Genomic DNA, 17,900 nt, shown 5'->3' with positions numbered 1-17,900 from the left:
AAAAAGGACCAAGGATTTTTTTTTTTAATCATCAAGTACTCCCACTACTCATGAAATACTACACTGTTATTTGAAAGAAGACTTGAAAAGAAAAAAAACTATAACTGATATGGTAACAAAGGAGAGAAAACAAAACTATATGAGACACCAATTAAACTGGGGTGCCAGGGTGGCTCAGTCAGTTAAGCGTGTGACTCTTGTAACAGCTCAGGGCTTGATCTCAGGGTTGTGAGTTCAAGCCCCATGCTGGACTCCATGCTGGGTGTGGAGCCTACTTTAAAAAAAAAAAAAAAAAAAAGATACTCAAACCGCAAAAGGCAGGGGGGAAAAAAAACCCAAAAAAGGCAAAAAGGCAAGAAAGACAAAAACAGGAACAAAGAACAAGAGCAACAAATAGAAAACAGCGAAGATTATGGTAGATGTTCAAAAAACAAGAGCAACAAATAGAAAACAGCAAAGATTATGGTAGATGTTAAGAGAATGAAAAGACAAGTCACAGTCTATGAAAAAATATTACAAAAGACACATCTGATAAAAGAGTGTTACCCAAAATATACCAAGAACTCTTAAAATTCAACGAGAAGGAAACAGTTTTAAAAAAAATGGGCCAAAACCTTAATAGACACTGCATCAAAGAAGACCTATAGATGGCAAGTAAGTAGACGAAAAAATGCTCTACATCATAGGTCACTGAAGAAATGTAAATTAGGGGCTCCTGGGTGGCTCAGTCAGTTAAGCGTCCGCCTTCAGCTCAGGTCATGATCCTGGAGTCCCAGGATAGAGCCCCGCTTTAGGCTCCCTGCTCAGCAGGGAGTCTGCTTCTTCCTCTACCCCCACCCTGCTCTCGTGCTCTCTCTCACTCTCTTTCTCAAATAAAATCTTAAATTAAAAAAAAAAAAGAAATGCAAATTAAAACAACAAAGATTCCACTACACATCTATCAGATGTGGTCAAAATCTAAAATACTGACAAGGCCAAATAAAGGCAAGGATGTGGAGTAATAGGAACTCTCCAACACTGGTGGGAATGCAAAATGGTACAGTCTCTTTGGAAAAGAGATTTGCAGTTTCTTACACAATTAAACATACTCTTATCATATGATCTAGCAGTCATGCTCCTTGGTACTCAAAGCAGCTGAAAACTTATGTCCATACAAAAACCTGTACACAATGTTTATAGCAGCTTTGTTCATACTTGCCAAAACTTAGCAACAACCAAGATGGCCTTCAGTAGGTGAATGGATAAACTGTTACAGCCAAATAATGGCATGTCATTAAGCACTAAAAAACAAACACACTACAGAACCATGAAAAGACAAAGTTTAAATGCTTATTACTAAGTGAAAGAAGTCACTCAAAGATACATAGTTTAGGATTCTAACTGCATGTGCAACATTCTTGAAAAAGGCAACCACTATGGACACAGTAAAAAGATCAGAGGTTGGGGGTGAGCATGATGAACTGGCAGAACAGAGGATTTTTAAAGCAGTGAAAAAACTATGGTACCATAATAATGGACATGTCATTATATGTTTGTCCAAACGCATAGGAAAACACACCACCAAGAGTGAATGGCAATATAAACTATGAACTTTGGGTGAGTATGATGTGTCAATGAGTGCAGGTTCATCGTTGGTAAAAAATGTACCATTCTGTGCTTGATGTTGAAAATGGAGGAGGCTACACATGTGCAGGGGGTATAGAGGTAAATTCTGTACATTCCTCCCAATTTTGTTGTAAGCCTAAAACTGCTCTAAAAATAAAGTCCTTTTTTTTTTTTTTAAGATTTTATTTATTTATTTGACAGAGACACAGCAAGAGAGGGAACACAAGCAGAGGGAGTGGGAAAGGGAGAAGCAGGCTTCCTGCTGAGCAGGGAGCCCGATGTGGGGCTCAATCCCAGGACCCTGGGATCATGACCTGAGCCAAAGGCAGACGCTTAATGACTGAGCCACCCAGGCACCCCTAAAAATTAAAGTCTTAAAAAAAAAAAAAAAAGGTAATGGAGGAGTATTATCATGGAAAATTGCAGAGTAAAGTGCTCCAAGAATTACTCTCTCCACTGAAACAACCATTAAGCTAGCAAAAACTGCCAGAGTCAACTTCTCTGCAAGCCTCGAATTTAATCGATCAAAAACTTACAGCAACCAAGGAAGTGCTTAATGAATACCACTACATTTCAGAAAGAAAGCACTTTGGCATTTTTATTTAACTTTCTACCATCCTCCACTTCTGAGCACAGCAGTGACTATGGTAAGTGAGCCACATCCTGGTGTGGCCTGCTGGAGCCAGGGGACTAATACAGATGCTAAGGTCTGAATGTGTAGGTCTCCCTCAAAATTCATTTGTTGAAATGATGATACCCATTGTGATGGTATCTGGAGCCTTTGGGAGGTGATTAGGTCATGAGGGCTACAGGATTAGAGGTCTTATAAAAAAGACCCTACAGAGAGCCCTAGCCCCTTCCATCTCGTGAGGACACTGTAAGAACCCGGCAGTCAGAAATATGGAAGAGGGCTTTTAGCAGAACCTAGAAGTGCTGGCACCCTGATGTTGGACCTCCAACTTTCAGAACTGTGAGAAATAAATTTCAGTTTTTTATAATACCAGTCTGTGGTATGTTATTATTGCAGCCCAAATGAAGACAGCAGTCTTGTTCTTAAAATAATGTGGTCAAGTGTTTTCATCTCCTTGACAATTCCCTAAGACACCAGTGTAGAGGGTGACCTCTATTTTGTTCTCCTGTCATGCAGGCACAGATAACATCTGTCCAAAAATTCAAAGACATGGACTAATGATATCTTTCTGGAGCAAGGGACAGTGGATGGGCAAAATACCAGCCAGATCCCAATGCCCAGGAATGAGGAGACTGAAAGTTCTCAGAGGAAAAAGGCTCAGAAAAGCCACATATAAACCATGGAAGCCAGAGTGCAACACACATGCTGAGAACCCAATGTACACTCAGAAAAGACCTGACCAGACCTGGGCATGCACTTTTAATGGATCTGGGAGCATAACGCAAGCAGGAGGTGAATGTCGAGGCAGAGATGTAGGAAGCCTGGCACAGCACTGAAGTGCCACAGCTCAAAGTCCAGTACAAGGACTAGAGAGTATTTCTCTGTTTTGGTTTCAGGAATTTAAGGAAATGTCAGTACACTGTCTAATCACTGAAACAATGGGACAGATACTTCAGTTATCACAAATGACAAAGAAGAGAGTCTTCTCAAAAACAGTTTGGAAAATTCACTGTATTCATTCGCTAGGGCTGCTGTAATAAATTATCACAAATGTTGCATCTTAAAACAAGCATTTATTCTCTCACAGATACAGAGGCCAGAGGTTTGAAACCTGTTGGTTCCTTCTGGAGGCTCAGAGGAATATGTTCCATGATTTTCTACAAGATTCTGGTTGTTGCCAGGAATCCTTGGTTTAAGTTGGCCTAGACATATATTATGCTTATCACTATCACCTCACTGGCATTCTTCTCTTGTGTGTCTGTCTTCAAATATTCTTCTCCAGTCTTCCTGTTTCTGCTGTATCTGTGTTAAAATTTCCCTCTTCTTATAAGAACACCAGTCACTGAATTAGAGCCCACTCTAATCTATGGTAGATTAGGCTCTAATCTGCTTTAAATTCATCTTTCTTCATCAACTTCATTGTATCTAGAAAGACCCTATTTCAAAATCAGGTTATAGTCACAGGTACTAAGGGTTAGAACTTGACATAACTTTCTGGAGGAAATAATTCTACCCACTAAAGTCAACAAATGGAGGACTACAGCCCTCAACAATAAACAACAACAAACCCAGGTGAGAGACGAGAATCTAATTTCCATAGTTAAAACATTATACAGTTCAAAGTGCCAATTTTTAAATAAATTACAAACCATACACAGGAACAATGTACTAAGGATAAACAAGCTGTCTTAAATGTGCTCTAAAAGCTAAAGGAAATCATGGACGAAGTAGTAAAAAAATCCAGGTAAAAGATGTAGAAACAGAATATGAAAGAGATAGAAGGTGTAAAATACGACTAAACAGAAAGTTTCTAGACAAAAGTACAACAGTTAAAAGGAAAAAAAAACATTAGAAAAGGTCAACAGCAGATTTGAGAAGTGAAAAGAAAGAACCAGTGAAATTGAATACAGACAAGTGAAATTACGGAGTCTGAGGAACTGAATGAAACAGGAATGAAGAAGGGTGCCTGGGTGGCTCAGTCAGTTAAGCTTCTGACTCTTAATTTTGACTCAGGTCATGATCTTGGGGTCTGAGATCAAGCCCTCAGTTGGGCTCCATACTGAGCATGGAGCCTGCTTAGGAATCTCTCTCTCCTTCTCCCCCACTTCTCTCCCAAAAAAACAAAAAGGGAGGAAGGGAGCAAGGCGGGGGTGGAAAAAGAAAGGAAAGAAAGAAAAGGGAGGGAAAGGAAAGGAGGGAGGGAGGGAGGGAGGAAGGAAGGAAGGAAGGAAGGAAGGAAGGAAGGAAGGAAGGAAGGAAGAGAAGACAGGAGTCCATCAAAATTGTAGAGGAGATCACAGGCAGCAACTTCTTCCTAGAAACATCGCCAAAGGCAAGGGAAGCAAGGGCAAAAATGAACTATTGGGACTTCATCAAGATAAAAAGCTCTTGCACAGCAAAGGAAACAGTCAACAAAATCAAAAGACAACCAACAGAATGGGAGAAGATATTTGCAAATGACATATCAGATAAAGGGCTAGTATCCAAAATCTATAAAGAACTTATCAAACTGAACACCCAAAGAACAAATGATCCAATCAAGAAAAGGACAGAAGACATGAACAGACATTTCCGCAAAGACGACATCCAAATGGCCAAAAGACACATGAAAAAGTGTTCAACATCACTCAGCATCAGGGAAATACAAGTCAAAACCTCAGTGAGATACCACCTCACACCCGTCAGAATGGCTAAAATTAACAAGTCAGGAAACGACAGATGTTGGTGAGGATGCGGAGAAAGGGGAAGCCTCCTACACTGTTGGTGGGAATGCAAGCTGGTGCAGCCACTCTGGAAAACAGTATGGAGGTTCCTCAAAAAGTTGAAAATAGAACTACCCTATGACCCAGCAATTACACTACTGGGTATTTACCCCAAAGATACAAATGTAGGGATCCGAAGGGGTACGTGCACCCCGATGTTTATAGCAGCAATGTCCACAATAGCTAAACCGTGGAAAGAGCCAAGATGCCCATCGACAGATGAATGGATAAAGAAAATGTGGTGTGTATATATACCATGGAATATTATACAGCCATCAAAGGAACAAAATCTTGCCATTTGCAACAACGTGGGTGGAATTAGAGGGTCTTATGCTAAGCGAAATAAGTCAATCAGAGAAAGACATGTATCATATGACCTCACTGATATGAGGAATTCTTAATCTCAGGAAACCAACTGAAGGTTGCTGGAGTGGTGGGGGGTTGGAGGGATGGGGTGGCTGAGTGATAGACACTGGAGAGGATACGTGCTATAGTGAGTGCTGTGAATTGTGTAAGACTGATGAATCACAGACCTGTACCTCTGAAAGAAATAATGCATTTATGTTAAAAAAAAAAAAAGATAGTAGGAAGGGCAAAATGAAGGGGGGGGAAATCAGAGGGGGAGACGAACCATGAGAGACTATGGACTCTGAGAAAAAACTGAGGGTTCCAGAGGCGGGGAGGATGGGTTAGCCTTGTGATGGGTATTAAAGAGGGCATGTATTGCATGGAGCACTGGGTTATATGCAAACAATGAATCATGGAACACTACATCAAAACCTAATGATGTAATGTATGGTGATTAACATAATAAAATAAAATTTAAAAAAATATTAGATGTATCACACTAAAAATAAAAATCAGAATTAGTTAAAAAAAGAGAGAGAAAAGAAAGGGAAAGGGAAAGGGAGAAAGAAAGAAAGGAAGGAAGTAGAAAGAAAAAAGAACAAAGATCAACTAAACAGTGCCTAAGGTGGGAGACCATCAGCAGACCTACACGTGTATTCTGGGAGTCTCAGAAGAGAAAAAGGACAAAGAGAGTATTTGAAAAAATAATTGCCCCAAATTTGTCAAATTTGATAAAAGCCATAAATCTACACATTGAAGCTGAATGCACTCTTATAATAAAGATCAATCTAAAAGACCCACACAGAACACAGTATAATCAGTCAAAAACAAAAGCAAAGATAAAATCTTGAAAGCTGCAAGAGAGAAGCAACTCATCCTATGCAAAGGTAATGGGTTAAGAGCTGATCTACCAGAAACCATGGAATCCAAAGGCAGTGGGATGATATACTCAAAGTATTGACATTTTAAAAATGTGAACCAAGAATTCCATCTAGCAAAACTAACCTAAAATGCAAAGAAATTAAAACATTTACAGATGAAAAAAAAAAAAGCTGGGGTAGTTTGTCAACAGATCTGTCCCAGAAAAAATGTTAAAAGGGGTCTTACAGGCTAAAATGAAAGGATACAGTACCCTATAAACTACATACAGAAATAAAGAACTCTGGTAAGGATACTACATAGGTAAATATAAAAGCCAGTGTTATTTATTTTTGGTTTCTAACTACGCTACTTCCTCTAGGATTTAAAGAAAAATGCACAAAACAATCATAAATCTAGATTGACAGGAATGCAATGCATATACAAAGATGTAACTTGTGAACACAACAACATGAAGGGGAAGAACATACCTGTGTAGGAGCAGAGTTTTTGTAGATTACTGAAACTAAGTTGGTATCGATTTAAACTATATAGTCTTAAATTTAGAACATTAATTTCAATTTCCATGTATCCACCAAGGCAGTGACTAAAACGTATACAGAAAAAGAAATGTAGACAGAATCAAAAAGAAATCAAACAAAAGGAAGGCAGAGTTGGAGGAACTGGGGTTGAGGGGGAAGGTATAAAGACATACAGTAAACAAATGGCATAAATCCTTCCTTAACAGTAATCACTTTAGATGTCAATGCTATTAAACTCACCAATTCCAAGATCGAGACTGGCAGAACAGATGAAAAAACTAGATACAATACGTTGTGCACAAGAGATTCACTTCATATCCAGACACAAAAGTTGAGAGTGAAGGGATGGAAAAAGAATCTATGCAACTTGTAGCCAGATGAGAACAAAGTGTTTACATTAATATCATACAAAACAGTCTTGAATAAAAAAAAGTTCACCATATATTGATAAAAAGGGTAAATTCAAAGATACAACAGTTATAAATATGAATCCCACACTGACGAAATTGAAGAGAGAAATAGACAATTTTACAATAACAGTTGGAGACTTCAATATACCATCTTAAATAAATGCAGAACATCTAGACCAAGACACAATACAGTAATAGAGAATCTGAACAAAACTACAAACCAATTATATATAACCTATATAGAACATTCCACCCAACAGCAGAATACACATTCTTTTCCAGCATAGGCACCAGAACAGTCTCCAAGAAAGAACATGTGTTTGGCCACAAAACAGGTCTTTAAAACTTTATGGAATGAAGTTATACCAAAAAAAAAAAAAAAAAAAATCCTCTCCAATCACCAATCACAATGACATTAAAGCTGGAAATCTTGGAGGTAAATTCCAAAGTTTCTGGTAAATTTCCAGAAGCAAAAATTTGGAGTTTCTCAAATATGTGGCACCTGAACAAAACATTGTTAATAGGAAAAAAAAAAAAAACACAAGAAAAATTAGGAAATACTTTGAAATGAACATAAATTCAATGTAGCATGACAAAACTCAAGGGATGTATCCACAGTGATGCTCATAAGGAGATTTCTATCTGTAAGTAACTACATTAGAAAACAAAAGATATGAAATCAATAACCTTGCTTTATACCTCAATGACTAGAAAAAAAAGACTAAACCCACAGCTCTCAGGATTAATAAAATGATAAATATTAGAATGGAGATAAATGAAATAAAGAAAAATAAAGAAAAAAATTGCCTCTTTGAAAAATAAACATACTCAATAAACCTTTACCTAGACTAAGAAAAAAAAAAAGAGGAAAGATACAAATAACTAAGGTCAGAAATGAAACTGAAGACATTATTACATATCTTTAAGGAATAAAATAACTATAAAAATGTATTGTAAATGACAGGACACCAAGAAAATAAATAACCTAAATGAAATGGACAAATTCCTAGAAACATAAAGATTACAAAAACTGCCTCAAGAGAAAACAAAACCAGAACAGATTTATGACTAGTAAGGAAATCGAATCCATAATCAACCTCCATAAGTAATTAACCTCCCAATAAAGAAAGAAGAGTCCAAGACCAGATGGTTTCACCAGTGATTTCCATAAAATATTTAAAGAAAAATTAATATCAATCCTTCTGAAATTCTTTCAGAAAACAGAAGAGGGAACACATCCTAACTCATTCTCTGAGAAAAACAAAACAAAATTAAAGATCCATATCCCTTATGAAGATAGATGCAAAAACTTCAACAAAATACTAGCAAACTGGGGCGCCTGGGTGGCTCAGTCAGTTAAGCCTCTGCCTTTGGCTTAGATCATGATCCTGGGTCCTGGGATCAAGCTGCGTCGGGCTCCCTGCTCAGTGGGGAGTCTGCTTCTCCCTCTCCCTCTGCACCTCCGCCCCCCACAGCCGGCTTATGCACATGCACTCTCCCTCTGTCTCAAATAAATAATTAAAATCTTAAAAAAAAAAATACTAGCAAACCAAATTTAACAGCCTATTAAAAAGAGTACACATCATGACCAGGTAGGATTTATTCTAGGAATCTATTTGATGGTGGTTGGAAATAAGAAAAACAATAAAACAATCTATTAATAGAATGACAAAGTCACATGATCATCTCAAATGATGCAAAAAGCATTTTTAAAAATCCAAAATCATTAAAAAATTTTTCAAAAACCAGGGAATACAAGCGTACTTCCTCAACCTGAAGAAGGGCATTTATTAAAAACAAAACAAACAAACAAAAAAAACAAACCTATGACTAGAATCATACTCACTGGTAAAAGACCAAAAGCTTTCCCTCCAAAACCATGAACAAGACAAGGATGCTCACTTTGAACACTGTTCTAGAAGTTCCAGCCAAAGTAGCCAGGAAAAAGAAATTAAAGGTACCTAATGGGAAAGGAAAAAATGAAAATCTATTCATGTATGGCATCATAACACAGGGATTAGGGCCAATGACAGCCTGCAGAGTCAAAACTCCACATATAACTTTTGTCTCCCCAAATTCCTAATAGCCTACCATGAATGAGAAGGCTTCCCAGCAGCATTAACAGTCAATGACCCATACTTTGTAATATTTGTTTTATTCTGTATTCCTACAATAGAGAAATTTTTTTAAATCATTAAGGGAGAGAAAATACATTTGCAGTACTGGGGGAAAAAAAAAACCATGATAGATAAGTGAACCCATGCAGTTCAAACCCATGTTGTTCAAGGATCAAAGGTACATAGAAAATCCCAAAGGATCTACAAAAAAAACAATTAGAGTTAATAATTCAGCAAAGCTGCAAGCGCAAGATCAACATGTAAAAAATCCACTATGCTGCTATACATCTACAATGACTAAATTGAAGAGGAAATTGACACAATTCCATCACATTAACATCCAAAACAATCAACATTTAAGAAAATATTTAACCAAAAGAGACTTGAACAGTGAACAAAATAATGCTAGAAAAAACGTAGAAAGACCTAAATAAATGGAAGGATATCTATACTCATTGATTGGAAGACCTAATATTGTTTTGATAGCAATACTACTGAAAGCAATCTATAAATTTAAGGTAATCCCTATCAAATTCAAAGGAGCTTTTGTGTGAAATGGAAAAGCCAAATCCTCAAATTTATATGGATTTGCAAGGGATCCAAATATCCAAAATATTCTTGAAAATGTACAAGATGGAAGACTTGCACTTTCCAATTTCAAAATTTACTACAAAGCAACAGTAATCAAAGCAGTGCGGAACTGACATATGGATAGACCCAATGAGTCTGTAGAATGGAAGGAAATAGAATTTAGAGTCCAGGGGCGCCTGGGTGGCTCAGTCATTGAGCGTCTGCCTTCGGCTCAGGTCACGATCCCAGGGTCCTGGGATCAAGCCCCATATTGAGCTCCCTGCTCGGTGGGAAGCCTGCTTCTCCCTCTCCCACTCCCTCTGCTTTGTGTTCCCTCTCTCACTGTGTCATTCTCTGTCAAATAAATAAATAAAATCTTTAAAAACAAATAAAATAAAAAAATAATAAGAATTTAGAGTCCAGAAATAAAGCCATGTATTTATGACCAAATGATTTTCAACAAGGGTCACAAGATCATTCAATGGGGAAAAATAATTTCTTAAACAAGTGGTCTTAGGACACCTAGATATCCACATACAAGTGAATCAAATTGTTTTCACTGTCTATACCATATACAAAACTTAACTCATTGTGGATCATAAACCTAAATGTAAGAGATAAAACTTTAATACTCTTAGAAAATATAGGACTAGATTTCCATTATCTTTGGTTAGACAAACCTTCTTATATATATCAAGAGCATAAGCAATGACAGAAAAATAAACCAGATAAATTATACTTCATCAAAATTAAAACAGTGCATCAAGGGACATTATCAAGAAAATGCAAGGACAAGCTAAAGAATGGAAGTAAATATCATGTATCTAGAGTCTAGCATATATAAAGTATTTTTACAACCCAACAAAAAGAATAACCCAATTTTAAAAATGGACCCAGTGAAGATGTGAAGATGTCAACATCCATATGAAAAGATGCTGAATATCATTAGACATTAAGGAAATACAAATAAACACAATGAGAAACCACATTTCACACCCACAAGAATAACTATAATTTAAAAGCACATACAAGAAAATAAGTGTTGGGAAGAATATGGAAAATTTGAAATCCTTGTACACTGCTAATGGAAATGTAAAACTGTCAGCCCTATGAAAAACACATTGGCCCTTCCTCAAAAAGTTAAAAACAGAATTGTGCTATGACTCAGCAATTCCATTCCTAGGTGCACAGTAAAAGAATGTGTACTCAAATCCACACTCATGAATGTTCACTGTGGTATTATCACAATAGCCAAAAGGTGGAAAAAACTCAAATTTCCATAGAACAGATGAAAAGAATAAGCAAAATGTGGTAAATACATACAATGGAATATTGTGCAGTCTTAAAAGGGAATGAAATTCTGATATACACAACAACATGGATGAGCCTTGAAAACATTATGCTAAGTGAAACAAACCAAACACAAGAGGTCACGTACTGTATGATTCCATTATATGACACATCCAAAAACAGAAAGCAGACTCGTGTCTTCCAAAAGCTAGGAGGAGGGGAATGATTCTTAATAAGTATGGGGTTTCACTTTGTGGTAATGATATTTTGACTAGATAGGAGTGGTGATTTTTCAACATTATGAATATATTAAATCCCACTGAATTATACTCTTTAGAATGATTAATTTTATGATATCAATTTTACTTCAATAAAGTCATTAAAATAAAATTAATGAATTAGTAAATGCATACATTCACAAAAAAAAAATTCCCAAATCACTATCATACCAGTTAAAGATACTTGAAAAAAGCAAAGTAACCTAAGCCTAAAGCAAGCAAAGTAAAAAAAAAAAAAAATAAAGGTTAGAGAATAAATTAATAAAACAGAGAATGGAAAAAAATATAGGAAAAACAAGACCAAAACTGTTTTTTTTAAAGATCAACAAAATTTAACTAGTCTAAGAAATAAGAGCAAAGACTCAAAAAAATTAGGAGTGAAAGACAACATTACTACCAACCCCACAGGAAAAAACAGATTAGATGGTAATACTGTAAACAACTACATGTCAACAAATTAGACAGCTGAAATGAAATGGGCAAATTCCTGAAAAGGAACTAGTGAAACTCACTGGGAAAAAAAAAAAACCCGAAAAACGTAAATAGACCACAGGCCCCAATGACATTACTGGTAAATTCTACCACCAAACGTTTAATGAAGAATTAATACCAGTTCTTTGCAAACTATTCCAAAGAGGAGGGAACATTTCCCAACTCGTTTTATAAGGACAGTATTATCCTAAAAAATAGACAAAGCCATCACAAAAAAACTATAGACCAGTATTCTCATGAACACACACGTAAAAATCCTCACCAACAAACCAAATCCAGCTGTTCATAAAAAAGATTATACAACCAAAAGAATATACCATTATTTTATCATATGAAAAATTAATTAAGGTGAATACCTTAAAAGAAGGTATAAATCAAAATAAAGGACATAAACTACACAATCTTCTCAAGGAACACAGAAAATGCATTTAACAAAATCTAACAAACTTTCATGCAAAAAACAAAACAAAACAAAACAACAAGCAAAAGCCAAAAACTCAACAAACTAGGAATAGAAGGGGATTTCTCAAAACTGATTAAAGGCATCTATGAAAAACCCACACTTAACATCATATTCAAGAGACTGAGCTCTTCTCCTTAAGATAAAGAACTAGAAAAAGATGTCCCTTCTGACCACTTCCATTCAACATAGTACTGAAGGTTCAAACAAGGGCAATTAAGAAATGAAAGAAAAGGTGTCCACATTGGAAATACAGATGTAAAACTATCTCTATTTGCAGATGCAGTGCTCATGTATGCAGAAAATCCTAAGGAATTTAATAAAAACTATTGGAACTAATTAACAAGTTTAACAAGGCTGCAGGGTAATAGATCAATATACAATAATCAATTATATTTCTACAGACTTGTAATCAACAATCCAAAAATGAAATTAAGAACATGATGCCACTTGTAAGCACTGATGGGGTTGACACATTGCCCCCAAATTATGGCACCTTGACATAGTAAGTATTTTAAGTTGAAGGAATTTGAGAAAACAAAAGCAGGAAGGTTACTCTGATAGTCCCATACCCTTCCCCCCGCCTCAAACAGGTCACAAAACCTTCACATAAATAGGTACCCTCCTTATAGCTAGAGGAAAAAAGCATCCTTATCTCTAAAAACAAAGGTAAACTGAAAGGAGTCCTAAAAAACAGGGCTTGCTAAGTTCCTCCCAGTCTACCATACTTACCTTACACTCGACCTATCATATTCCTTCACACTGTCCACTCTTCATCAAACCTAACATAGTCTAGTCTAACTGGTTCTTTTGATCTTATGAATATTCTTTTATTAAACTTTTGTAAAATAAATCTGTATGCTTCTCCCTTGCTAATCTTTGTCAGATTTAATTTTCAGATGCAGCCAGGCACTCAAAAAGGGTTGAGGAAAATGCTTTCCCTCCCATACAGCATCAAAAGCAATAAAATACATGAGAATATACTTTACAAACAAGATATAAAACTTGTACTCGGAAAAGTATAAAACATTGTTGAAATTAATGAGGATAAATAAGTGGAAAGGCATCCAATATTCATGCATTTTAAGATACCATTTAAATGTCAGTACCCAAAAGTGATCTACAGATTCAACAAAATCCTTATCAAATCTAAGCCGAAATTTTTGGCAAAAATGGATACAAAAGAAATTCAAGAATATCCTAAGAGCTAAAACCATCTTGAAAAAGAAAACAAAACTGGAGGATAAGCTTTCTAATTTCAAATTCTACTACAAAGCTATAGTAATCAACAGAGTGTACTACTGGCAGAAGGTTGTAGAGATCAATGGAAATAGAAAAAAGTCCAGAAATAAATTCTTACATTTATGGTAAACTCTTTTTGATGAGGGTATCAAGATCATTCAATGGGGATACAAGGTTTTGCAACAAATGTTGCTGGGACAAATGAATAACCTCATGCAAAAGAATGAAGTTGAACCCGAAACTCACACCATATATAAATGTTAACTCAAAACGGGTCATAAACCTAATTCAAGAAATAAAAGTGTAAAATTCTCACAAGAATACACAGGAATTTATCTTTGTGTCCTTGAGTTAGGCAAAGACTTGAGTCTTCATTGCAACAACAAAAAATAAACTGGACTTCATCAAAACCAAAAACATCTGGCAAAGAATACCACCAAAAAACAATGAATAAGAGAAAATAATTATAAATTTCTTATGAGATAACAGATTCTCATCAATAATATATATAGAACTCTTAAAACTGAATAAAAAGACAACTCAATTTAAAAATGGGCAAAATAAGTTAATATACATTTCTCTAAAGAATATACAGAAGCAACCAATAAGCACAAGGAAAGATGCTCAATACTGTTAATTATCAGGGAAATGCAAATTAAGACACCAATGAAATATCAACAAAGCCATCAGGATGGCTCTAATTCAGAAGTGTTGGTAATGATATAGATTAATAAGAAACCTCATACACTGCTGGTATGAATACACAATGGTGCAGCTGCTTTGGAAAACAATCTGTCAATTCCTCAAAAAGTTACATACAGAGTTACCATATGAGGAAACAATTCTGCTCCTAAGTATGTACCCAGAAAAATTTAAGCCTTATTACCCATACAAAATATTATCTGTAAATATCCAGAGGAACATTATTCATAACAGCCAAAAAGAAGAAACAAACCAAATATCCATCATCTGATGACTGGGCAAACAAAATGTGGTATATCCATACAATGGAATATTATTGTGCAATAGAAAAAAATTAAAACACTAATTCAAACTATACCGTAAATGAACCGTGAAAATATCATGCTAAGTGAAAGAAGCTGGACAGAAAAGGCCATATATTGTATGATTCCATTCAGATGAAATGCCTCCAACAGACAAATTCTTAGAAATAGAAAGTAAATTAGTTGTTGCCATACACTGGGGAGAGGGGAGAATGGGGAATGACTGCTAAAAAGGATTTCTTTTTTTAGGGTGTCAAAATGTACTAGAATTAAGATAATGGTAACTGTTGCACAACTCTGTAACTATACCAATGCAAATTTGGTATATGATACCACAAGTGTGATAAACACATGAGTTATACACTTTAAATGGATGAATTGCATGGTATATTAATTATATCTCAATAAAACTATTTTTAAAAACAAAAGTAAAATAAAGATATTCCCAGATAAAAACCAAATTGCTGGTGCAGTTTCTTTTTATATAGTGTGATTGCTGACATTCTGTTTTATCCTTCTACATTTCCTTAGCGTAGAGTTTTCTATTGAACCTGTATTATTTTTAATAATTCCAAAATGTAAGTTCCTAAAAATACACAAGGATACATTAAACCATAGTACCCTTACAAAATACGGTAAGACTGTAATCTAACTTCCAACCTCACAATGAAATGTTTACTTACTGGTAAAAGAAAAATACTTACTTAATGGCTTGTGCTCCTGGTCTTTGCACAATCAAAGTGCTAAATTCTTCTACTACAATATCTAACAGCTCCGGTGTCTCTTGTTTTTCTCTTAGAACAATAGACATACTTTTCAAGTGAACAAAGAACTTCATGGCTTCAAACTAGAATATATTGAGAGAAAAAAATGAAAATAAATTTTTATATATTTATACATTTATATATTTTTATATATGTATGTATATATATGCATATATAGATATATAAAAACAAATACTCTTCTTCATAGTTTATTCTTTCCAATAACCAAAAAATACTTTAAAAACAACCCTTCATATATTAAAGAATCACCACATCAACACTACAAAGTAGGGGCAATTTTTATCCATACCTTGGAAATTAAATATAATATGTACCGACTAGGCAAAGATCACAGAGTACGTCAGTAACATTTCTGAGAGGATTAAAAATAGGCATATCTACTGTTAAACTCTAAGGTATAAGGCAAGAAAACATCTTACTGTTTTTGGCAAGGTTGGATCAACTGCTGTTTCACTATAGCCAATTGCTTCATAGAGTAAAGTTTTTTCTTCAGAGGTCAACATTTCTTCAAGAACTATAATCATAAAGAAGTGTTTTGCATTCTTAACTGGTAAGATAAAACTAACCCACAATTTAGCTGTTTTTAAACCAATTGGCAAATTCAACTCTCTTTTTGTACTTTTAAGAAATTATTAAAAAAAATTTTCTTAAAAAAAAGAAAAAAGAAATTATAATCACTGAATGTTAGGATGGCACCGGCAATTTTAGAAGAATTAGTCTCCAAAAATATAAACTGCTAAATATATGAATTTAGCAATAGAAATTTCTAAATATTTGGATTAAGCAAGCTCACAAAAGGACTGTTATTAGGCACTTAGTGGTACTGTGCTAAGCAATGTACTTAGTATACAAAATAAGTAACACTAATATCATAATTTCCCATTTTACAGAGGATAAAATTGAAGTTTTGAGAATTTAAATAATTTCCCTGGGCTACGCTGCCAGTAAGTGATAGATCCAGGATATAAACTTAAGCCCCTAAGTCTCCAAAGCTATGATCTTAAACATTTCATAAGGAAACAAAAACCTTTCCAAGAAATAATTTCAACAAAAATTTACAATTGTTTATACTCTTATTAAATCATTTATAATTTAATAAAATTATTAAATCCTGAGCATAAAGCTCTTTCGTAAACATTAAGATAAAAAATTTAATTTTTGACGTATACATGTACAATGTTTTAATAGTAATTTTTACTGATAATAAGGATAAATTATATATGATACATATATATGCTTATGATGTTTATTTTAGTTAGAAAATTTTCTGCAGGGGCACCTGGGTGCCTCAGTCGTTAAGCGTCTGCCTTTGACTCAGGTCATGATCCCAGGGTCCCGGGATCAAGACCCGTATCTGGCTCCCTGCTTCAGTGGGAAGCCTGCTTCTCCCTCTCACACTCCCCCTGCTTGTGTGTTCCCTCTCTCGCTGTCTCTATCAAATAAATAAATAAAATAAAAAAAAAAGAAAATTTTCTGCAAAACTTTGCTTTCACAACTGATGATTAGCTGCACTAAATTAACCTAATGATTAACTGCACTCTCTATAAAATGAAATGGACCTACTTCCAGGCTTAACATCTGGTTGTTCTTTACTTCTCGGTTCTGACCAAGTCCACAGCCAGCTAAACCATCCTTTATTTTCCTCTGAATCTTTTGCTCCTTCTCTGAAAATCCTATATCCAGCTTTCTTTACCTAAAATGATTAAATTTTCAAACAAATGACAGATTATCCTTTATTTAGCAATCTAACAGAAAAATGACATTTATAAAATTTAACTATTCCAGTGAAAAAATACAAACAATATACAAACTGACAACAAAACAAAGTAATGCAACATAAGCCAAACGTAAGAATTTAGAATTTCCAGGTAGATAGCCCTACTGTCTTACAAGTCATGGTAATCACACCACCCCGCCGCCCCCGCCCCCCAGATTAGATTTTCACCTTCATAGGAACTCAGTGTTTGATAATTATTTAGCAAGAATTATTACTTAGCCAAATTATTTAGCAAGAATTTTCCCCCCAAAGGACCTAATTCAAACGTATGGGGCAAAACATCAAATCTCTTTTTCTTATACCACAAAGAAGCAAATTTGAACCCCTTTTAGGAAACAGTATATTACAGCCCAACACTAATAATACCACTGCATCTGTCAAATCTACATGGAATCTAGATTTATTTTTTTACCAATTGAAAGATAATCTGGAATTACCTCAACTTCTGCCTGTTGTCTTGATATAGTTATATTAAATACATCCAAGGTCTTTTCCAACTCCTTAAAATATAAACAAAAGTATGTTTAAATGAGTAACTTTACATAGTCTATAGAAAGATTATAAAAATTATAAAATTTCAGTATATAATCTAACAAACTGCTGCAATAAAGATATAACAGGAAGCAAAAAATGGATCATCCACCAACATACTTCTTTTAAATTCTGAGAAGCAGTGCTTGTATATATGTCAGCTTGGAAATTAGCAATGACGGAGTAACTGTCTTAAAG

General features: G+C 35.0%; 1 protein-coding gene across 2 annotated transcripts in view; it reads right to left on the bottom strand.

Moving 5' to 3' along the window:
- Positions 1-17,900, bottom strand: part of VPS13A (vacuolar protein sorting 13 homolog A) — a 266,873-nt gene that overhangs the window by 198,719 nt on the left and 50,254 nt on the right. For both annotated transcript variants that reach the window (XM_028090366.2, XM_028090367.2), the window contains exons 14-17: positions 17,609-17,671; positions 16,958-17,087; positions 15,814-15,908; positions 15,314-15,456 (exon numbers count right to left, since the gene is read on the bottom strand). In XM_028090366.2, coding sequence (XP_027946167.1) covers positions 15,314-15,456; positions 15,814-15,908; positions 16,958-17,087; positions 17,609-17,671 — 431 coding nt within the window. The remainder of the gene's footprint in view (positions 1-15,313; positions 15,457-15,813; positions 15,909-16,957; positions 17,088-17,608; positions 17,672-17,900) is intronic.

The sequence above is a fragment of the Eumetopias jubatus genome, unplaced genomic scaffold (genome assembly GCF_037043125.1).
Source record: "Eumetopias jubatus isolate StellerSeaLion01/CBP00866 unplaced genomic scaffold, mEumJub1_p1.0 scaffold_15, whole genome shotgun sequence".
Lineage (NCBI taxonomy): Eukaryota > Metazoa > Chordata > Mammalia > Carnivora > Otariidae > Eumetopias > Eumetopias jubatus.
Note: the sequence above shows the minus strand (reverse complement) of the source record. Positions and strands in the feature narration are given on the sequence as shown.